This window comes from Stylophora pistillata, chromosome 4 (assembly GCF_964205215.1).
Source record: "Stylophora pistillata chromosome 4, jaStyPist1.2, whole genome shotgun sequence".
Classification (NCBI taxonomy): domain Eukaryota; kingdom Metazoa; phylum Cnidaria; class Anthozoa; order Scleractinia; family Pocilloporidae; genus Stylophora; species Stylophora pistillata.
The window spans coordinates 6495001-6519234 of NC_142522.1; the positions used below are offsets into that span (position 1 = coordinate 6495001).

General features: G+C 39.4%; 2 protein-coding genes and 1 pseudogene across 2 annotated transcripts in view; all 3 read left to right on the forward strand.

Moving 5' to 3' along the window:
• Window positions 1-1486, forward strand: part of LOC111343653 (chitinase-3-like protein 1) — a 6909-nt gene extending 5423 nt beyond the window's left edge. The window contains exon 2 of the mRNA XM_022950838.2: window positions 359-1486. Within this exon, the coding sequence (XP_022806573.2) occupies window positions 359-1405 (1047 nt within the window). The 3' untranslated portion in view covers window positions 1406-1486. The remainder of the gene's footprint in view (window positions 1-358) is intronic.
• Window positions 1487-4686: 3200 nt separating this feature from the next.
• Window positions 4687-6009, forward strand: LOC111343649 (chitotriosidase-1 pseudogene; annotated as a pseudogene).
• A 762-nt stretch (window positions 6010-6771) lies between these two features.
• Window positions 6772-23900, forward strand: LOC111343658 (uncharacterized). The gene is made up of 18 exons (XM_022950843.2): window positions 6772-6875; window positions 6984-7041; window positions 9291-9454; window positions 9676-9733; window positions 9984-10092; window positions 10287-10414; window positions 10674-10809; window positions 11195-11269; window positions 11855-12021; window positions 12464-12536; window positions 12803-13165; window positions 13680-19097; window positions 19412-19477; window positions 20416-20811; window positions 20959-21018; window positions 22212-22295; window positions 22725-22787; window positions 23088-23900. The coding sequence occupies exons 1-18, from the start codon at window positions 6823-6825 to the stop codon at window positions 23405-23407; spliced, it is 7791 nt and encodes a 2596-aa protein (XP_022806578.2). The 5' UTR covers window positions 6772-6822; the 3' UTR covers window positions 23408-23900.
• Window positions 23901-24234: the final 334 nt, after the last annotated feature.

Sequence of the window (24234 nt, forward strand, 5' to 3'; positions counted from 1 at the left end):
TATTCAAATCTCTATGATCATTAAAAAAGTAGGTACATAGATACACCTTCTAAGTTTAAATGTCTTCTTATCTTTTTCTGTGTGACTTTGTGACTGTGTGACTGTGTAAATAACTACTCCTTGTCCAAGACGATTTATGTTATTCAGGTACTTCTCTTGCCCCGCCACGATTAGCTTTCTAGCTGTTTGCGGGGCGAACTATCCCGCTGTTATTTTACGTAAAAAGTTCAAAGAATAAAAATTGTTGTTTTTGTTGTAGAAGAACCAGAGGAATTCAGGGATGTGGAGAGAATTAAATACTAAATAGTAAAATAACTAAATACCAATGTATTGATTGTTACTTATCTTTACATTCCAGGTGTTTATAGACTCCGCAATTGAGGTGTTAAGAACATGGGGTTTTGATGGTCTCGATCTCGACTGGGAATATCCTGGAAGAACAGATCGGGGAGGTTCAGTGCCTGAAGATAAGCAAAGGTTTACATTACTCTGCCAAGAGTTATTGGATGCATTCAAAACTGAAGCAGCTGGAACGGGAAAACCTCGCCTCTTACTAACAGCTGCCGTTTCAGCTGGCTTTGAAACCATCGACGTTGCTTATGAAGTGAAAAAACTAGGCCCACTGCTGGACATCCTCAACCTTATGACCTATGATCTACACGGGAACTGGGACAAAGTAACAGGACATCATACAGCCATGGAAGGGGATGACAAGCTGACCGTGCCATATGCTGTTCAATACTGGATTGACAAAGGATTTCCAGCCAATAAGATCGCTCTTGGCCTTGCCACGTATGGAAGAGCATTCTCCCTTAAAGACCCGAGCAACAATGGCCTTGGTGCTCCTAAACATGACTGGCAGAATCCCCACAAAGGTCAATATACCCGTGAAGCTGGCTTTCTTGCTTATTACGAGATCTGTAGGCTTGGCCTGACCGTGGTCCATAATAATGCCGTCATGGCCCCATATGGACATAAAGGCAACATCTGGGTGGGTTTTGACGACAAGCACAGTTTGCTGTACAAGGTGGATGAGCTGATCAAGAAAAAGGGTCTGATGGGAGCGATGTTTTGGGCTCTCGACTTAGACGATTTCAGTGGCTCCCAGTGTGGGGAGGGCCAATATCCTTTGATGAACGCCGTGAAGCAGTACTTGGGTGGCTATACACCACCACCACGGCCCACCGAGCTAACCCCACCTCCTCAAACTCGACCTCCTCGACCTCCAGTGCCAACCGATGGACCAGGACCTGCTACGCCAATGCCGCCAACCGAAAAGCCAAAACCCCCTTCTGGAGGTTGTGTCGCCATTCCACCTTATGACCAACAACCAGGAATGAATGGATGGTGCGGGTCTAACTGTGCTGTCGGAAATTGTCCTTCGTCACACTGTAAGTGCGGTTGAACTAGGACTACGATTGCATAAAGAAATGCAAAATGTAATAGATTAGAAAATAGAATGAATAAAAACTGCATTGCACGAATAGATGCGTCTCCTCTTATCATTTCACAAATGGAAAGTAGAAATACAGGCCGGCTGATCTCGATTGTTGGTGACCAATTGTGGAAGTTTGGGTAGAACTAAAAGAAATGAAGTGTCTCCGTCTATCGAACAATGAGATTTTTCTCTTTCCTTTCTATACCAGTCCGTGTTTAATCAACCTATTTAGAAAATTTGAGATCTTCATCGTGAATAACGAGGCTCAATGCTAAAAAGTCAGCTTTAGAAACTATTCACGCTGGCCAGCTCAATTGATACAACCAAATCATCCTGTTATACTCACCGCTGACGCAGCAACACAGCATCTTCAGTAACTTACCCAATTTATTCATTGTTTCAAAACGTTTGGCCACAGTGACTTTAATGGACTTGAAGACAATCCTATCACACCGTAGAAATATAACCTTCGTTGGTTGACCAACGTTCTCTTACAGAAATCTTATGTCGATAACTCTCATAATGAGAACTGCGCAGGGAGAATTTCAGATGTCCGATTCAAACGATAAGATAAAATTTATCACCTCTACAGTGCTATCATTATAGACTTCTTCACTTACGTCGCTTTATTATTTTAAAGTGTCCAGGATTCACGTTGTCGATGGCATCGAACGCCTGAAGTAGCTATCTTGTAAAATGTTTGTCATTTTAAGAGTCACTGACCATAAATATCGAGAATCCGCCGTTAAAAAGAAACACTTACAGGAAAAGATCGGAGAGAAAATTGTTTTCATATTGGATTTTAATTACCTCACATCATTCTAACACCGTGAGATTGTCGCATTTACAACGAAGCGCTATTCTTCTTGTCGCTAATTATAGGAAACGATAGCGATTTGACATCTACAAATGTCAAACTTAGAGAAATCAGTGCGCAAGCTCACGACGTGAGCTAGCCTCTTTAGGTGGACGCAGAGAGAATTCCAAATTTTCTCCTTGCATCTTTACTATAAAGCTGAGCCACACGATTAATCGAGCCCATCGAACACGAAAGAACCACAATATTCTGATTGTTTCGTCATTTCTTTCTTTTTATCGTTTCGTATTGTACGTATTGCATTTAAGCATGAAGCAAATAAAGCGACTTTTTATATTCTTTTCACAAGGGATATTTTAAAAGAACAAGGACTATTCAATGTAACAATACCTTTGAATCTCTGATTTGTTAGTACAGGTGTTTACTTCGAGGCAAACGGCTTCTTTCCTTGTTCGCGTTGTTCCTACAACGAAAAATTCTTGCTTTAGTTACGGACTTCCATTGACCGCAAGGTTACAATTTTTTTCACTTTCATGAAAATGTGCCTCTCTAACCCCTAACCTGAAGTTGAGTTTTATTTTCTGACGACGTGAGTTAAAGAAATTTCTCCGGTTAGCGTACTTGGCTGTTATTACAAGTCAGTCGCTAAGTTCACTGGAAATAATTCAGAATCCCTCACAAGGGACATCTAGTTAATGAATATGCTCAGTTATGGCGGACAGCTTCTTCATACCTAACCAGGCAAACAGTATGAATTGACTCGTTCATTTCAATACTACTAGCTATGAAAATCGAAACAAGTCCAACGACGCTTTCCTTTTTGTGAAGTTATAAAGCCTTAAATCTGTAAGGTAGATTTCTACAGCGCTGACAAGATAATTTGATGCCAAAAGTACGCGAATCATGTCAGTGTCAAGCCTATACAGAGTCAACGAAAATTGCTGTAAAATTCAAAAAATAGTTTATATATTTTTTCTTTAATTCCAAGTCATATAGTGGTTACACCTACGCTTCTTTCCGAGCAAGTTGTCTATACTTAGCCTGCGATTTCATTGATCTTTAGTTCACCTTATCACTAGAAATGAGATTTTTTCTCTTCTTTGTTGAACACGCTCAGTCTACCGTTTACTCTGTTTTCGATTTTAGAGCTCAATCATGTCATTCCGTTTTGTCTCGGCGCAATCACTTGCATGTCACCAGATCTATCTGAAATCGAAGACTGATTCAAATCTTCTACTTTTTATGGCCTTCCGCTCTCCTTCAGGGAAGGATTTCTATGCATCTTGTCTTTATTCAAAGCCTTTGCTGGGCAAGCTGATACATTCCTTAAATCACAAATATGAGTATATACTTAAAATATCCTCAAACGGGACAGCAATTTTAGCCTAAAAACTCTTTCAAAAAGGGGTCATATAAGAATACACATCGAGTTAAGTTAAATTCAGTGGTATAAAGAGAAATAAAGCTTCTCAAACAAGATCTGAAAAGAACACTTTGTCAAGGACAAACGGTGTAATACAATCGGCCTCGCACGGGCATTGTGTTTAAACAGCTTTAATACCCTACACAAAGAACTGTGTTATGGTGCAGTTTGCCTTTCAGGTTACGGCGAGTATCGCACGCTAAGTAATCATCCAATTTCACCATCATCCAAGGCTTGCACTGCTGTTAACACGTTTCATTCATGTTGACCAAATATCTGGCCTTCAGTTATCACTGATTGGCCTTGGAAAGTAAAGAAACTTCAAGCTACGTACACGAGAGGCTTACTCAGCTGTTTAGGAACTCAAAGCTAGCTACCTATAAAGTAGGGGACCAGGTTAATTTTTTTTTACATTACAAGGGTATTTGTACTAAGAGTCATGAAATATTTCGTTCCTTTTCTGCTTGTGGTAATTGCCTAATACACTAGTGCTAATAACTATGTTCGAATGTGTTATCACACAAACTGGTCTCAATACCGTCCAGGTATTGGAAAGTTCTTTCTCGAAAACATTCATCCTAATTTGTGCACCCATTTAATGTATGCTTTTGCAGAGATCGATCGCAGCACCAACAAACTGGCCATGTACGAGTGGAATTATGACCAGTTATACCCCAGGCTCAAAGCCTTAAAGAAGAAAAACCCTGAGTTACGAACGTTGCTAGCAGTGGGGGGATGGAATCATGAGAACGTTGACAGTCCATTTTCAAAAATGGTCAAAATTCAGGCTACTAGAAAGTTATCAAAAGTTAATATAATTCTCCTAGACTATGTGTGCCCTTGCATTTCATCCAACCTTTACTATTTATAAAAACGTTTATGATAAAAATTTGCGAATGATTTAATGATAATCTTCAAGCGAAAACTCATTCAAGGTCGTTTATTGACGTCACTTGATCGTGAATGTATAAACTTTTCCCTCTACTTTAAAAGAAAGCATTCATGATAATGATGTGAGTTTGAAAAAAAATGTACGTGAAAATAAATGAAAAACGTTTTTGATTAAATTCGTTAGCGTTTATCACTGGATATGAATGTTTTGGGGATTCGTTGACGCAAAGTGAGAAAGTGAAAAAGTTTGAAAGTGTGAAAACTCCAAGCAGATTACATGTCATTTCTTGTTGTGCTTAACAAAAATTTGCATTAAACAAAGCAATTTGTTTTTCACATTGACAATAACAGAAGACAATCTGATTCGATCAAGCCGGGCTCAGTTCGAGTTTGACGATTTCTAAAAGTTAGACGCGTTTCTTCCATAATACAACGATAATTATTAGAAGAAAAAAAATAGCTTCCTAACAGAATTTATAACTTTTTGGTGGTACTTCAGACTTCGAACGTGGGGTTTTGATGGTCTTGACCTGGATTGGGAATATCCTGCCTCTCGTGGAGGTTCACCGTCTGAAGATAAACAGAGATTTACCTTCCTCGGTCAGGAGCTATAAGAAGCATTCAAAGCTGAAGCAGTCAAAACGGGAAAACCTAGCCTTTTGCTGACTGCTGCCGTCGCAGCTGGCTATAAAACCATCGATAAAGCTTATGAAGTAGCGAAACTTGGCCCTCTCCTGGACGTCCTCAATCTCATGACATACGATCTACACGGGAACTGGGACTCGGTAACAGGACACCATACAGTCATAGCCGGGAATGACAAAATGATTGCTCCGTTTTCCGTCCAGTACTGGATTGACAAAGGATTTCCGGCAAAGAAGATCGCTCTTGGAATTACCCCTTTTGGAAGAGTATTTGCACTGAAAGACCCAAATAATAATGGCTTGGCGCTCTAAAGCATGCTTGGCAGAATCCCCACCAAGGTCCATACTCCCCGTGAAGCTGGTTTTCTGGCTTACTACGAAATCTGTTCGCCTGGTTTGAAAATCGTCAGTGATAATACAGTATGGCTACAAATTACAATATGGGTAGGTTTCGACCACAGGGACAGCCTGTACTACAAGGTAGAAGAGCTGATCAAGAAAAAGGGTCTAAAAGGAGCAATGTTTTGGGGTCTCGACTTAGACAATTTCAGTGGCGCCCAACGTGGGGAAGGCGCATATCCTTTGTTTAACGCTGTTAAGAGTTACTTACGTGGCGACATACCTCCTCCTCGTCCCACTGTTGTAACACTGATAGTGGTTCGAATCCCGTACAGGCCTGAATTTTTTTCAGGTTTGATTTTCACTATTGCTTAAATAGTGCTTTACTGCGAAGGATCGTGCACATATACGTCAAGTCACTCTGTAACTATTTGTAGACGACCAAGCATTTGACAGGTCACCGGTTGTACTGTAATGAGAACACGATAGCTTCCTTGCAGGCCTCCTTTTCCGTTGCTGTTTCGAACTCACATTAACTTCCTCTGTTCCATACTCACCCCTTTGTAGCACTGTTTGTGGTCACATTAATTCTCTGGGGATGAAATACAGAAGAGGGATGATTGGACACAAGCCTTAAAAACACTTGAGGTTTTAACGTAATCTGTTATCTTGGGTCTTGTCTCACCAGAACACCTCCAACTGTGGATGATTCCATCTTAAATAAGAGAAAAATCCAAGGTATTCCATGCTATCTTCATAAATAAGCATGCACACATTTTTTCTTTTTCTATAAACATTTATTCCTGGTAAAATTAAGGAAAAGATTAGAATGGATTGAAAAACAGGTAGATAAACAAATGAATAAACAGATAACGAATCTTAAAACATACAAGCTGGAACACGAACTATATCAAAATATCATCAAGCTTGAGTTACCATTTTCGTAGCATCGACACAATACAGGTTTGTTCAATTTTCTTCAGATGTTGAAATGGAACGGGCAATAACAGAACTCCAAGATGAACTTGCACCATAAGTATATGATTAGAACGAGATCATTTCAATCGGATCATAAGTTATTAAGACGGTATTAATGACTCGCTCCCGCCACATCCATCGTCACATGACAGTGATTAGCAGTATCATATTGCGATTGGACAGTACATGACAAGTTATACCTCTCGCGCTCCATTATTGTCTCCATCCTTCCAATGTTGCCATAATCTACATACGTAGAAGTATTTCCTGCCCAACAGGTCCCGTAAGAACCATGAAAGATACATATGCACTGAGTGCCCTAACGCTGAGCTTTTCGCCAGGAAGGTGGGGTGTTTTTACGATGCATTATACCTCGCTTTAATGCATTTATAGAACGTTTTCGTATCTAACGTTAGTCATTAACATTTCGAGTTATATAAACTTTTCCTGCAGGCTTTCCTCCGCAATCATTGTACTGTTTGTGTTGTCAAATGGAATATTCGTGTTCACGGTGAGTAACTCTTTTTGACATTTTTTTTTTTCATGATACCTGCAGAATATTACGGCAAAAATTCTGAATTCTCAGGAACCTGAAGCAAAAATAAAAAAAAAAGACTTGAGACCGTATCAACGATTGCATTTATTTTCAGAAAATATTTTAAAGACCGGACTAAATAATCTTTGTCATGTTTACACAGCAAGCTTTAATAGAAGAAAAATAAGCTTACTTGGATTAATAGGTAACTGTGGGACTAATTTAAAAATACTACAAATGCCTGATATTCCGGTAGACGGGATACTACACGATGAGATGAAATGTTATCAGAGCTTGTTTTACCAAACAAGTGGTTTGTATCACCTTTTGCCTAAATCAAAATTATGACAAGTAACTCATCGACATAACTTATTAATAATAATTTGTCGGTATATCTTCGAGCTGAATTAGTTAAGTATATAGTCATTCATTGTTGACATGATATTATCGTTAATATCAGCATATTATAACGGGCGAGGGGCCCTGAAAAGTGACACGAGTTAAAAAGGTCGTGAAGGGGGGATGCTTTACAATACTATGTAAATAGAAAGAGGTGTTCAAATCCCAAAATTTTCAGTTGCATATTTTCCCAAAACGAATAAAGCTTTGAGAATTTTGCTATATACGATCTCTCTCCAACTAGCTTGAATGCTCGCTTTAAAATGTGCACATTTTGCTCTGGTGGGGGTAGTTTTGAAAACTAGTTTCTCGATGTTTTTGTTTTAATATTTCCCCTCCCCCTCCCCCCCCCCCATTCATTTCGCCTACAGGTAGCAATATTCGCGTGACCTTGGCTTGTCTGCCGGCGAGTCCCCTGCGGTTTCACCACTCTATCGCAAGTCAAGCATTCCACATTCTTCTTGTTTCTATAATAAGAAGCCAAGCAACCTCATAACGTAACTTTGGCGCTTCTGAATTTGCTCTTGGGTTTTATTTGATCTTGATCTTGTGACATCTTTTTGCCAGTTGATGAACACACAACACTATTTACACAAGTGCGCGACTCTGGCTTTCATGGTCGGTTTAATTCAAAACAAATTTATTGTTCACATCACTTGCCGTAAAATTATCCGGATATCTGCTGGGGCAGAGGATGTAATTAGATCACAGGTCTCAAACTGCAGATTTCCACCTACTGTATGTATGGGTTTTGCCAAAGACAGAGGCTTACAATCGACCCTAAGCTTGGATCATGAGAGGAATCGCATCATCTCTATCGTTGTGACAAAAAAGATCACTCTGCACGAAAATCTCGCGAGACATGACTAAAAACCCTGTCACGGAAAGTTATGAAAAGAAGAGCTTCTTTCAATGTGGTGTAACGGCAAGCAGAGGAATGTGCGTTTGTCATTGCCCTTGAAAAATAGGCCTCGAATACCTCTCAAAATAGGGATCGTTCGCAGTTAGCGATGAATTGAAACGAAACACTTTGCTGTCTGATACACGTCGGGGAATTTCCTCATCTACAGTCATAATAATAGCATCGATGTCATTTATAGAGTAAACAGAGACGAGGATTTAAGAAGTAGCAAAATGTGTCCCGCCCACATCCCTTAAGAATGTCCAGCCAGTTTAGCCAAGTGTTCCCTTTCAAGTTTTTTGTATGTCCCAAAAACAAATCAGTAACTTCTCCTTATTTATATCTATTCTCAACTTCCACTGACGAGCAACACATGTTTACGGTGAATAAAACAGTAACCAATTAACAGCCACGCTAGTCATCTGAAACACGCGATAATGCCGCTCACTAAATCCCACTTAACTGTCAACACCCTAAGCAGAAATCACACAAAAATGAAAGACGGCTTGGGTTAAAAAAGCATTGGAGACCAGATTTACGCTATGTTTGTTTTTGTTTGTAACAAAATTTAAATTTTAGAGCACCTGAAGTAAACCTTTTACTGACAGGAATTGGCTCTGTCAAGTGTGCTATTTTCTTAGTCTTAATAATGGGGGATTTTGTATTTTAAGACATTTTTAAAAGCAGCCAACGAAAGGGCAAAACATGGCCTGTTCTGTGGAATATGACCATAAGTGGAAGGAGGAGGTTTACACAGGTCTACCTTGTCCCCTCCGGGTGCTCCCTAGGAAAAAGGGGGGCGCTCAGTGCTATTGTGGTTTAAGCAACAGTCTTACCCAAAGCTGGAAGACCCAGAGGTAGATTACATGAAATCAAAATTAAACACGTTGTTTTCAAAAACATTTCTTTTGCTTAAAATGTTCAGCGGGCTAATGTGAAGAACCGTCCGCGTAATGCTGACAGTCGGGAATTTCAAAATACGGCAGACGGCGAGGAATTTTATGAACCATTTTATGAATGGTCTGTGTGGAGTCCGTGTTCTCGCACCTGTGGAGTTGGTGTAAAGTTTCGAGGACAGCTATGCCTTAGGTTTGAAAATACCTTGATATACATTTGTATTCGTGTTTTGTTGTACGAGGCTGCAGCGATTCACTGCTTTGATTGTGAAAAACGTTCTCTTTTTTTTCTCCAAATTAATCCAAACATTTTATGATATTCTCGACATGACAGTATCAATTCACACGAGCGCGTTAGCACGTTTTTTTTCTTTATGGTATGAAAATTTTTTTACCACGTTTTGTTATTAACAGGGAGAACAAGGCTTTGTGTCAAAAGAAATCCAGAACTTATCAAACGTGTAACACCCAGGTAACTAACCAAAATCCTCTATGCATGAATATAGCTATGATCCATAAATGCTAAGTCGTAAATAAAAAATGTTCTGGCAAAAAGACCGATAGACCGAAAGACCAATAGATCTTGCGACAGACAGACAGATATCGAAGTGACTCATGTGCAACAAACAAGGACAGAAAAATACATAAACATGATAAAAGGAGACTTCAGATTCCAGCCTAACATGCGGATGTAAAGACAAAACGCATTATTCATCTTACAGGCTTGTCCCAAAGAAAGCGAGAATTTCCGTGACGAGCAGTGTGCAACGTACAACGGACGAGATATATTCATCAATGGCGAAAGAGCTAAATGGAAGTCATATAATCGAGGTACTTCAATTCTAATGAATCGAATAAGCAATGAATCTTTTAAACTTAGTACTTTTTATGAAGTCTATATAGTATGTAGAATACTGATTTAGACTACATGTTACTATTTTTTTTTTTTGCATACCGAGGATGTCTTAAAGCAGGACATACCATAAGTTACCTTTTCCAACATTATTTTATTCGCATACTTCTAGGTGGCAACCAATGTTTATTATTTTGCTATCCTGATGGAGAAGAATTATTTTATTACTTTGGAAAAACCAGAGATGGGACCCAGTGTTCCAAAGAACCTTACGGTGTTTGTGTACGTGGACAATGCAAAGTAAGTGTGAGACTGTAATACTCGCATCTGATGCAAAGTAAGAACTCTGGCATCTTCATTGCCTTATCTATGGCCGAATTGCTGAAATGAAAGTAAACGAAAAATGACAAAATTTGGTGCAGGTATGGGTGTCAGTCGTTTTTGTTCCTGTTTGGTTGTCGTCTTTATCATTTGTTACATTAATTTATATACCTCAAAACGCCTCCCACTTTTAATCGCAGTGAATGTCACTTTAGACAGTATCATTAATCCATTTCAGTCCGTTGGATGTGACTATAAACTCGAGTCAGGAGTGTATATGGACAAATGTCGAGTTTGTGGTGGAAATTCTACCACATGTCAGCCAATGAGGGGAAGAATTGAAAGGTCTCCAACAGTTTTTGAACGACTGTCAGGTAACTTGCGAGGATTCGTTGTGATGTTGTGATGTTCCAAAATCATGCTTAACTCATAAATTAATCATTTAACAACTTCAGTTTATCATTTTGGTTCACACACAATGGCAGCTCCTCAGCGAGGCTAAATAATTTTCTTACCTATTTATTTTGGGAGAGGTTGGGGTCTGGGTAGAAGCATTAACACCTGTACATAAAAATAAAATCCAGGAGAGTAACTTTTTCATACCGAGGGAATTGAAATCACATGAGCCTTAGGATCCTCACAGGTACAAATTATACTGCTGATTTTATGAACACAGAGGATAAAATGAAATATTACAAAATCGTATTGCTTTATCCTGAAACGAGTTTCTCAAAATGATCTGTGATTGAAATTCAACAGGCTACGCCGATTTGCTGGTGATACCTAAAGGAGCAACGAGTATTGTAATTACAGATAATACCTGGAACTATTTAGGTAAATCGATTACACTTAGTAAAGAATTCATTATCTGCCGGAATGATTGACTGAATAAGTGCGACTGACTGATTCTCATTAACTCAATGAGTCTGACTCCGACTTATTGAATGACTCCCTGACAGATTCACTCTCTTACTGGCATGTTAACTCGTTGCCAGGTAATCAACCTCATAACTGACTGACTGACTTATCAACTGATTGATTTTCCTGGAATTCTCCAGCTGCTGGAGTCAGCATCCAAGGGAAGATCACAGAGTCGATTCATAACTATCTTTAATGAACAGTCACAGGTTGCACAAGGTCTTCGCACAATCAATTCGCACAATCACGGTAAAAAACTTTTAGAAAATCACATTGCCACGGGTTGACAACTAATTTGGGCGGGTACTTTCCGGTTAATCCGCATATTTTCGTAGTCAACGATTACGTAGTAGCCTAATGTATGCCCCAGTCCCCGACAAGCTTGGAAAACTTGAACTTAGATGCAGCTAGCTGGCTAAACTTGATAATCTCTTTCCTTTTTTTTTCTGCACCGTTGTATATTATCAACCACATTTTGGTTGTTGTTGTGGACAACCTCAGCTCTTAAAAGACAAAATGGTGAATATGTCATCAATGGCAATAGAATTGTCAACTGGTCTGGTATTTTCAAAGTTGGCGATGTCGAATTGCAGTACAATAGAATCTCAAACAACATCAAAGAGACAATTGAGATAACTGGGCCAACAGCAGAAGACGTCACTATAATGGTGAGAATCAATTAATCTTTGCTTTCCTCAGGTTAGCACATTCGATCGAAATTTCACACTGTAACTAATTTTACTCAAGCTACCTGCTAGATATTTACCCTAAATTTAGAGATCCCTTACACTTCCTATTTAGAAGATCGAGAGAGATCTGCTAACATGTTATTTCGGATTGCTCAAAATCAAAGAAATATCAGGCATTTAAAATGGCAATGCTATGGCAAAGCAAGGTATTTACGCAACAAATTAAAGCAACTATTTAGAATGTTTCATTTTTGACAAAAAAATTTGAATTATGATCACGTTTTATCTTTTTGTACTTCCTACATGAGGCTTGTTATAACTTCCCTTTTCAATGAAATGCTTAGCCATGATTTTCAGTATTTTCTCATTAGCTGGACTTTGCAAAAGTTGTAACGAGCAACCTATCTTTGCAAATCCACAGTCTCTATTAATGGCGGGTAAGGTCAAGATGAGCTTTGAGTACTGGAAAGCGGATGGAGTTTACGCCGCAGGAGGTATGTGTTACTACATCATTTGTAGCTCATAAATAAAGGATACGACAACCATGTCACCTTTGTTCCATTGAAAAAACGCCAAATCGTCATCTTGTCTTGACCACTACCTTAATTGCTTAATGTGACAACTGCAGTATGTTTAAATGCTCCCTGAGCTTATAGTAATGTTATAAGCGTTCTTCTGCTCGCAGCTACAGGGTTTAAAGGCAATATATTTTCTTTAGTATTTCCTAGGCTGATACACCCGTTAATTATGCTCATTTCAGATACACTGCAAGCTGAAAAACAAGACCACCTAGTCTTACAAATGGGCTGGGGACGCTGGACGACCTGTTCCGCTTCCTGCGGGGGAGGAATCAAAGTACGTTCACGATACCGCGCTATAGAGGCCGTTGCATCATTCCGTAACAAGGAGACTGACGTCCAAAGATGTAACACCGAACCGTGTCATATGATGAAAGCCGCGTGGTCGGAGTGGGGTACTTGGGGTGACTGCAGTGTCACTTGTGGAGGAGGAGCCAGGATCAGGTTTCGTTACTGTAAGAAGTCCAGTGCCATTTCTAGATCCAGATGCCCTGGAAGACGGTATGCTGTGGAACAATGCAACGTAAAGGAATGTCCTAACAAAGGTGGGTTCTGGATTCCATTTAACATAAAAATAAGAGAACATACTTTCTTGTTCAAGAGGACAATCTTCGCATTTCCGATTTGGTTTTTCTCTTTATGTTTTCCTTTTCATTCTCTAAGTATCAACAAAATTAGAACAAAAGCTATCTACCTCATCAAAGTCTTGCTGAGAATAGTTTGCGCTTTGTTCAAACAACAACAATAACACTGTGAAAGTCATATGTGTGAATTGCAGGTTAAAAGAATTAACTTCAAAGCGATCCTCACAGTAGTGAACACTACTTGAGCCGGCCTTATTTTCACTACTGCTCAAGTAGGTTCACCACTGCGAAGATCGCTTTGATATTCAACAATAACGCTGTCTTCCCGATCATAAAGAAACAATGAAAATAGGAGTCAGACGACAGTATATGTTCAACTTCAAAAAAAATACGGCACCCAATTAATCAATATCTGTTGCCTAAGTTTCAAATTTAAATACTTCCATTTGTATAATTATCTTCTTTTTCCGAACAGAAACGATGTCAGCTACGTCAACAATGCGAAAACACACTTCATTGTTAATAGTTACCTCATCCTCGACTCCTCAGTCGGGGAAGTCTGGAGAAGAAGGGAAGAGAATAACAGAGCCGCTAAGAATACCAAAAACCTCTAAATTAAGATCAGCCTCTAAATATCACGAACGTCATGAAACGTCCACAAAGAAATTATCACAGGATAGCACGCAGACTGCATTTTCGAGAGGAGAGCGGTGGAATTCTCTTTCATCTAGTATAAATACATCATTTGAAACTTCAAAATCGAGGCTTCTTTTGTCTTCAATAAAGCAGACCACGAAGGCTTACACCATTGCACTTTCCACAAGAAGTCTGAAGGAGGTTTCTAGCTTGTCCAGTAAATTCTTGGGTCTGGAAACTACATCATTCGATCACAAACAAACATTGTCCGTGTCGTTGGCGAAAGAGAAACCAGGCTTGCCTGCTTCGCCTGTAAGAAAGGGTACAGTAAAGCCTACCGAAATTCGTTCGTACAGTTCCTCAATGCTAGTATCTGATGTTGGAGCGGGCTTCAGTGTTTTTTCTACAAGTACCTCAGTTCCAGAAAGATATGGGATTGTTAGGCCGTCTGTGGGTTTGTTGGACACTGCCAAGGCGTCTAATTTGCGTACGACTTCCATAGGGTTGAAAGTCTCACTACACTCTGGTGTTACACCTCGTCCGAGCGAAGTTAATAATCACACTACTTCTTTCGGATTTGGAACAATATCAAGTAAAATTGACAGGAAGTCCGTTTTAGCGTCATTCAGTAAAGAAACTGCTGACCAATCGGTAACGATGGATAGGAGGCAAGAGGTGGTACCCAGCTCAAAATTGAGTATATTTGAAAGGACGTTATCACACCAGTATTCTGTTGATTTAAAGGAACGTAAAACCCAGGACAGGAAACACCAGTCAGTAACCTTATCACAGGCAAGTGATATCCGCAATGAGATATCTGTGCTAGTAACTACACAATTGAAGCGAATTCCGTCAAGTTCCAGGGAGACCTTAAACTCATCTACCACAGACATAACAAGGATTGACCTGCGTCTAAAGAATTTTAGTGAAGCCGCTTTGCAAAGTCATAGGAAGAAAATTCTCTCAACAAAGGATTTCAGTACCAGCCACTATTCCCCGCCTGTTGAGTTAACAGAAACACTCAGATCTGGTTCTTCATCAATTACGAATGTTTTACTTATTAAGCCAACACGCTCTAATCCAATGAGCAAAACAAACGAACTTAAATTATCAGTAAACACTACTTTGAGACAAAGCTTGGAAATAAGACCAGAATCTACATCAGTTTCCTCGGCTTTCCATCTGTTGCATCTCCCATGGCAAACCCTAACTGACTTTCTCTTTTCACGTCGATCATCGAAACCGATTCTTCAGACGTCAAAGCTTATGTCAACTCAAATAACTGTTTCAAAAAAGGTGGACGCATCTTACAACATCTCGAAACCTCGTTTTCTCCCTTTTACAAGCTCCTTCGTTGGCTTTAGAATCTCGTCTCAACAGTTTACAATGACGGCAGCGTTAAAACCACAAATGCAGTCATCATTTTCTATTGAAAAGGACATAGGCTATAAGTTTTCGTTTTCCGGTAACTATAAACCTCCGATCGTCAATACAAAGGATTATGCTGATTTTACCTCCTCCTCATCATCTTCATCATCATCATCATCATCGTCATCATCATTATCACCATCATCACTGTCATATTTGAAGTTAAGTCCCCCACAAAAAAGAAATCCAATGACCGATTCACCTTCAGAGAAAGGTTATCTTTCAAAAACAATAATAGCGAAGCCGGAACATTTAGCAAAGACATCACCTACAAATTCAAGCGGACAATTTTCTTCAGCGAACGGATCTAAGTCTTCGTCAGCCACTTTGGGAGATAGCCATCTTTTTACAGTGACAGAATCCTTTTCACCTGGCCATGAAACAAAAAGTCAAGCAGCGACCACTCGTAAGCAACGTTTCAATGAGTCATCCACCCAGGCATCGATACCATTAGTGACGTCATCTTTTCGCACATCAATTCTTCCATCAGCCTCCTCGGCTGTTAGGATAAAATCGTCGCCATTGTCAGATATTTTTGGTAGTTCGCATTCAAGTAAACATACCAAATCATCAATTTCACTGAGGTTAACCTCTACAACAGAAACAGTGGCCATGGCCATGAGTTCCTCAAAGTCATGGTTACCTTCAAGGCAAATTCTGCACTCAGTTTTGTCTTCAGAACTTACTCCGTCGTCACCCAGTACTCTTTCTTTACAATACCGAGGCGTTACTTCCGCAATGGAAGGAAAAGTTGGCAAACAAGTGGAGTCATATTTCAATCCGAAATCGAGCTCCCAGAGAAAAATTAAAGAAATGATAAGCCTTACCAGAGAGAACAAATTTCACACACTTTCATCCTATTTTAACACGCCAGTTAACATCAAAGCTACGTTTATTGAATCAGAATCTCTTGGAAGGCATTTCCCAGAACAGCTATTCCCATCACAAACATTTATAGAGTTCACCCTAACAACGGACATAGAAGAAAAAAAGGGTTCTATGAGTAACTTAAAATCTTCGCTACAAAAGAGTAACACGCTACTTTCAAAGCATATTCCTTTTACATCGATGCCAACGCGAGACCTCACGAAAGTCCTCGTGCATTCTTCAAAAACGCCATTATTGCAACCAGTGCCTATTCCCACGTCTTTAGAAAAAGAGCTCGGGACAAATAAAAAGAAGTTGTTGACAACACCAGCCTTACATTCACTTACCTCGCAGCAATTTAGCTCAGGAAGATACGATGAGGGAACCTTCAATAATAAAGGTTCTCTCACACTTTTGCCGTCATCGCAACATGTGCCATTATCAGTATTTCATTTTATTAACCTAGATCATGTAAAAGTTACTACTACCTTGCTGGACTCTTCAATAACTTCATCATCTCAAAACGAAGTTCTTCCATTGACTTCACCGCAAGCTAGTACGTCTACAAGAAATAATATTCCTCGAGGTCTACCTTCTAGCTCAACACTAAGGGAGAAAACTAGTGGAAGTTTTAATGATTCCTTGAGAATGTTCTCGCAGCCGTCTCGCTCACCGTCTATACTAGTAAATTCCGTCTCAATAGATGAAAGATCGGTAACTGCAACCTTCAGCTCTGCCCAAATAGTCTCGTCGTTCAAGCATGAGGAATTATCGCTAGAACGTCAACCTCTCGGTGCAACCAAGGAAGCGGACTTTAAAATAAACTTGAGGAGTTACTCTGAAAGTTTATCGAAACAGCCCATGCTCTATTCGAAATCTTCCTATCAAAGTGGTTTGCTCCACCCTCTCTCTCAATTCTCTGAGCTAAGTGATTCAGCCCCTCAAACGAGAACTCAGTTGACTTTTTTGAAATCGTCTCCTTCGGCAGTGTCCTCGAATTCTGGCTCAGCCGCAAGTAGCGACACCGCGGCAAGACGTTGGGAACAGGACTCTGTACCAAGCCCATTGCCATTGTCTAAATCGCCCTCAGTATCACCTTCGCAGCTTAGCCGAACTAAGACACCTAAATCCCAAACCCTCATGGCACACTCATTCAACGACTCGTCGTCAACTAAATTCACAACATCATCATTGTCTCCGGATATGATCGCGGTGATGGAGAAAACAGCAGCGGAAAGCTCAGTAAATTATCAAGCAGGAGATAGCTCGACAAAATTTCCCATGCTTAAGCCATACAGCTTCTTGATAGGAGTACAAGAAATAAGTATTGCTGAAAACAATTTCAAAGCTTCTAAGGTAGAGCATAAAATACCTCTCTCATCAATACAGTTGAACTTTGTGACCAAGACAGAAATCGCACCAGAAGCCACCGACTCTCTAAAAATATCCTCAAACATACATGAAATACCATCACAGCTTTCTCCACAGATTACCTCACAGCCAGGAGTGAAAATCCCGATACGCGATAAAGATTCTTTAACAATGTATGAGATGCTCTCTCTTCTTCCTTCAAAGACCTCCTCAGTAATAAAAGTTGACTCCACCTCAAGCCTTATGCAACATCTTTCAATAAGGTTTTCACCGTATCCTACCTTCTCAGCAGACGCACAATCCACCAGAGGACAACTACATTCTTCGTCATTGCAGCGCATCAGTTTGTCGAATATTCCTCGGTCTAGCTCATCTGTACAACCAGACACTGTGAAAAGCTTTGTGGGATCTTTGAAAATGTCTCCTTCAAGGAAAACAGACGAATCGCCTATCGCTGTCCAGTTAAAATCCACTCAAATAAGCACAGCAAGCTTCAGTGAGAATCCATCGCGTTTCTCACTGAGTAAACAAGTGTTATCATCAGTGTCTCTACCTCTAGGCTCATCATTAAAACATGAAACCAGAATGAGTGTGAATATAGCGCATTCTATAACAAGCTCGCCAACAGGACGACGCACATTACCACTTTCTCAGCAGTTGAATTTGGAAATGAAAGAACAGGACATGACAAACCGAGAATATTCTGTTGTGTCTTCATCAAGGAAACCAAAGTCAACAGCAGAAATTCCAGGCTCACTAAAACCTTATTCAAGAGCGGATGAAACTCAATCGTTGCCATCTTCGCCACTACTTCTACAGTCCACAGCTAAAAGCACGCCAAGCCCGAGGGATTCGTTTCACATTTTATCTTCAAAGCATGGAGTTTCAACATCTTATGCACAAAGAAGCTCAAATTTTATTGCTGAGGTGATTAGAGGCATGATGGATTCAACGAAACCAATCTCTGTAAGGGATGGAATGCCCTCATCTCTTGCTTTAGTGATCAGCCCTAGTCCAGAAATGCAATCCATGAGAAGCACGTTGGAATTCTCGACGATTTTCTCTTCAGAGAATCACACGGGAATGATATCCTCTCGTTTTACCCTGGTAGAGCCTATCACAAGCCTTCCAAGTTTGAAAACTCTGTCATTCAAACGAGAAAATGCGATTTCAATAAGTTCTTCATTCAGTGGAACTCAGTTTCAATCCAAAAGGCGAAAGGATTCTTTAATGGGTTTGTCATCTTCCAGACATGAGGCATTCCCATCGGTTCAACAAGTAAGTTCGCCTCTAACAAGTCTTATGGACTACTCAGCGAAAATGTCAAGCCATGAGGTCATAGTATTAAGCTCATCCTACGGTCAAGAGTGGTTAGAAAGATCAAATTTGCCTGTTTCATTTACCTCTGAGAAGCAAACTCAAAGTTTTAGCTCCAAGCATTTCCCTCCGTCAACTTCATCGTCAGAGAAGAAAATATTTCATTCAACTACTGCTAGTTTGAAATTGAAGTCAACGAAAATTGTACCAGTATCTACATCATCACTGGAACTGGTTTCGGTAACAGCTCATACAACGATTCTAGAAGGAAAATGTAAGTTAAAATACAGTTTTTTTTTCCATTTTGATAAAAAAAGCGGGAATCCTGGGCATTTTGAGTTTAGACTGATTATCTCTATAACTCAATCTTCGTGACTCAACAAACAAACATTCTTAGAGACAGATGAATATATATTGCTCACTCGTTGACTGATAGGCCAAGCTATAAATTAGAGAGAGGCGCCCTCCTAAGAAATTGAATCCAGCAAAGAAAGAGAAAATAACGTGCTTGACTCGTGAGCGAGTTATAAAAAGAGTCGCTGATAATAGTGTTGATATTGGACACGTAGTTGTCAATTCTCGTTTCAGCAACTCGCTGTCCACCGTGCAGTTTTTCGGAGAGGCTACACGAGAAGTACTGTTCAAGCGATTATGGTAAGTATTTGCTCCCTTCGACGTTACATTTTAACGTAATGCGTACGGGTCAATTACGGTAGAAAAAAACAACACACGTATATAACATTCTCTCCTCTCTAGCAGTAATAATAATAATAGCAATGGTAAAGGTCTCTCTAACAGGTCCACGGGGTGACTCCTAACTGTTAAAGTACAATATTTGCAATTAAAAAATAAATTACAATAATCACTATAGTAATTAAGACGAGAGCTTAGGTTCAGTTTACGTACTGTTGGAGTCAGTTATCCTCAACGTCCCACTATATGCATACTCTCGTTTTTCAGCCTTGACGCCTCGTTCAATTTTGGAGTCACAGAAATATATTATAATGAATTCAAATGATAAATTTTGCTGGCGTACAGATTCTAGTGGACAAGGACCCGTTAAAGTTATATATACCTAAGGATCAAATTGTGAATGGAAGGTGTTATACATAATTCGGTCTTCACTGGAACCACACAACGGAATGATACTCATCAAAACATACACAATGAAAGAAAACGTCATTAAAATTAAGATGCTGATCAAAATCAACTCACATCGATGACTAGTGGCGGATCCAGGGGGAGAGTCCGGGGGATCTGGAGCCCTCCCATCAAACCTGACGCTTACAACTTTGAGACAGGATCGTATATCACTTTTAACTGGCTGATTTTTTAATGAATCCAAATAAACGGTAAGCGGCCAAGGAATTATAACGTGCAACCGCGACTGGTGGGAGGGGGTGTGGGGGAGAAGTAATTCACCTCAAAGAGACCAACAGTCCTTTCTGAACCAAAGTTTGGACCCCCCCCCCCCCAATCAAAAATTCCTGGATGCGCCTCTGGATGACCAAAGGAGGCCTAAAAGATCAAGGCACGTTGTTACTATTACCATTTCGGACAATATCATTAACCTCTCGTTTCCATATCAACAGCTATACTAGTTCGTATTCGCACTGGGGCAATCACGAACGGGAGCGAATCCTCTCATCTCACCAAAATAAAAAGAATATTCAAGACGAATAAACCAGTGAAAAAGAGGCTAGAGATAAGATTTACCAATGGATATTGTAACTGCAAACCTGATTTCTTGCTGAGGAAATATTATTTTGTTTTTGGGAATCATGTGTCATGGAACAGAACGACATCGTTCTTGGAAGTTAATCAAGATAGTTTCGTGGTTGAATGGAAGGAGACATTGGAAAAAGAAATAAATATTTTGGAAGAAAGATGTACAAGACTTTCCATAATTCCTACGCCAAGAATTTCACCGACTGTCTCCCAGGTCACCACCCCATCTTTGCATCTCGAAAGAAAATCAGCCACTGGAGGTACGTTGCCTGATTTACTCTAAATCATAATCGCGTTCGAACTCTTCATGCATTTAGAATCAAGACTGGCTAGGTTTTTTTTTTTCTCAAGTAAAGAAAATAGCATAACGTTGTCTTTGCATTAACTTAATTTGTTTAAAAACACAGCGTTATTATCGACTCCTAGTACTGGAATAGAAACACCTACTTCCCGAGTGACAATTGAAGGTAAGTAGAAAAAAATCTTTAAGTCCATTTTTATTGTTTAATAGAGCAATCTTGAACTGAGGTTCGAAAGTAATCTTTAACCTCGCTCTGTGATTGGTCCAGAAAACTCGCACCACTTTGTCAACTAGTCCATTGGAAGAATAAAATCAATCAGGACGTGGTTGCTCACGCTTTCCCGCTCTTTTGGCTATTTTCTCGGTTTTATTTTGAGTTTTCATTGGCCTTAAAGCTCACTATTAGTGACCGGAGTAAGACCTAGGCATTAAGGCCAACCTCGGCTCTTTATTATTGCTAATAGATAATTTCAAATTGAGCTAACAAGCCAACTGGGAGCAGGCCGTTAAGTTGATTCGTAATAAACCCGTGAAAGTGATAAATCAGATATAGTGAAATATATGAAGTTCATATATTTTGAACTGCGGTATTAGATACGTATGATGCACGATCCTCGCAGTAAATAGCGCTATTTAAGCAATAGCGAAAATCAGACCTGAAAAAATCAACTTACGAATCAACTTAACGGCCTGCTCCCAGTTGGCTTGTTAGCTCAATTGGTAGAGCGCTGCACTAGTATCGCAGAGGTCCGTGGTTCGAATCCCGTACAGGCCTGATTTTTTTCAGGTCTGATTTTCGCTATTGCTTAAATAGCGCTATCTACTGCGAGGATCGTGCATCATACGTATCTAATACCGCAGTTCAAAATATATGAACTTCTTATATTTCACTATATCTAATAAAGATAATAATTATAACAATAACAATCCTGATAGTGATTATGGGAACGATAATAATGATGATGATGATGCTGATGATGATGATGATGAGAATGATAGTAGTAGATAGTGGAAAGAAATGGAAGATGAAGTGGACTCAGATTTTCATATATTTTGTCGTCTATTAACATCTTATGCGATTCGTAAGTTCTTTCAAAAACATGATTGCTTGGTTATATTTTAAAGGTGTTGTATTTTTAACTTTTTTTCTAACCATTGGCCCATTTAAATAAAGAGTGCTTGGAAAATTGGAACGGATTACCACACTGTTGCCCTTAAGCGTTCATGATGCCTATTTTGATTCCTATGGGTTCCGATCACACCTTTCCCATGAAACTGTAATCATTCTAGGAGATGATTCTTTTCTGGTAAACACTTTATAATTTGTTGATTTTTTTATCTATAAAACTGACTGTACAGCCACAATTCTGTCGACAGCAACAATAGAAGAAACTACGACCCTACCGCCGCCTGTCACACTACCATCAACAGACCAACCGAGTGGTGAGAAAGATCAAAGATTTTCCCAAGGAGGAAAATGTATTTCTAAACTGTAGAAGAAATATCTTGAGTGAATCACTTTCTTTCTCTCCCTTATTAATCTAGCGTCTTTCACGAAGTTATCAGTTTGAAAACGAAATAACTCTTACGATTCGACGATTTTTTTTCTGCCTTTCATTGACCGAGGGCCCCCCCCACGTTATTGCCCCGCTATGCTGAGAAATTTTTGAGCGTGTTTTACTGCATCTTACATTCTGTGACTGCGTAGTTGAGTCTATTTTCTACTAAGGCACAACGCGATTGAATCGAAAGTTTTGTTGGATACTGAAGGAACTCTTGCGATTATATCACAATTCTAATTTAATTGTTTGACAACAGCTTCTAGTCTCATAGTTTGACTAACTTCTGTTTTCTTGTCGTTTCATTTCATAGCAAAATGCCGAGTATGTCAAACATCAAGGAAACGGAATAAATACTACTGTGACAGCGACTATGGTAAACACCCTCTGATTTTTGTGTTCATATGTTACAACTTACGACAAATTTGCAGCCCAAAATTTTACTTATTCAAGCATACATCATGGAGCTGCTGGAAGAATGGTGCCATTACCAACTTTCAATTAATTAATTTAGGTCTTGTGCTCAACTAGTGCTCATTCCTATTAATAAGTTCAATATGCATGAGGTTCCATTTTCACCTCAACTATGTGTAAAAGTTTTCAGCGGCCTCATCCAACAAAATGACCAAATTCCTTGGTTGAATTTGACAGTTTCTTTATCTTCTTTGAATTCCAGTTATCCGAGCTAAAGTTTTGAAAGAATCGTACAACGAAGTTCTTAAAGAAAGAAGATATCGAGTAAGGATCATGACAGTTTTCAAAAGCAAAAGGAAACTGCAAGGCAGAGATGATATTTTTGTTTTCAATGACTACTGTCACTGTCCTAAACTCCAAATAAGAGAGCAGTATGTAATAATGGGAAAAGAGAGGAACACGGGACTAGAAGACCTTGGCGCAAACTCTCAATTAGTGATTCCTCCAAGACCATTTGTTTGGAAGTGGAGATCAAGAATGACTGCAGGACTCAAATCCATTAGAGACATCTGCGACAGTTAAATAAATTGATCAAGTTGTATTTAAAGCTTAAGACTTCCTTAACATTCAAACAAGCAAAGCCAAAAGGTCAAATATGAAGTTGCAGCAATACATCATTTACTGTGAGTGTCCCGTGCTTTTCGGAGCCATTTGCTTAAGAAACCTATTTTCAATAATTGCCTGTTTATGTCTTGTATGTGTAATAAAAAGTCATCCCTTTGTTTTCATATAGCACCCATGTAGCTCTATACAGCAACGTAGAACCATTGGCTGTCAGCCCAAGTCATTATAGTTTGTAATAAATAATTGAAACCCCATAGAGCTAAGTTACAGAAAAAGAGCAGCAAGGATAACTTCGTTCATTATTTAATAAAAAGTTTTATTATAGTGATTTTTTATCACTATTATTTTCTGTTGTTTTTTTATCACAAATATATGACACAGATCACAACTAAACAGTGTAACAGCATACAGCGCAGGTAGTAGCAGTAAATAAATACAATTTCAATATGTAGAGATCAAAAGTATAATCTGCTAATCACAACATCCAATTACAGTTTAGGATGATATTACAAGGAGCCAATAAGAATTCAGCCTGAAGCGCACGAAAACGCAAGAGAACAAGACGCGGTTAGTATCAGTTTTGCATCTGACTGGCCGCAAGGGTCGCACGAGTTCTCTGAGTTAATCACAGTAAGAAGGAAAGCAAATTCCAGATCTAGTTCTACACTCAAAAACTTCTTTTATGAACTACACTTGCTTCATTTAGATGAGGCATCCAGTTGTTTAAAGTACGTTCAGTGGAGGGATTGATGTAGGGTGTGACGTTTTTGATAAACTCCTTGGTG

Coding starts and splice junctions, on each gene's coding strand:
- LOC111343658 (XM_022950843.2), top strand. CDS start 6,823: ATGAAAGATACATATGCACTGAGTGCCCTAACGCTGAGCTTTTCGCCA. Junction 10,415..10,673: donor GTGTACGTGGACAATGCAAA/GTAAGTGTGAGA, acceptor AATCCATTTCAG/TCCGTTGGATGTGACTATAA. Junction 22,788..23,087: donor CTACTGTGACAGCGACTATG/GTAAACACCCTC, acceptor TTTGAATTCCAG/TTATCCGAGCTAAAGTTTTG.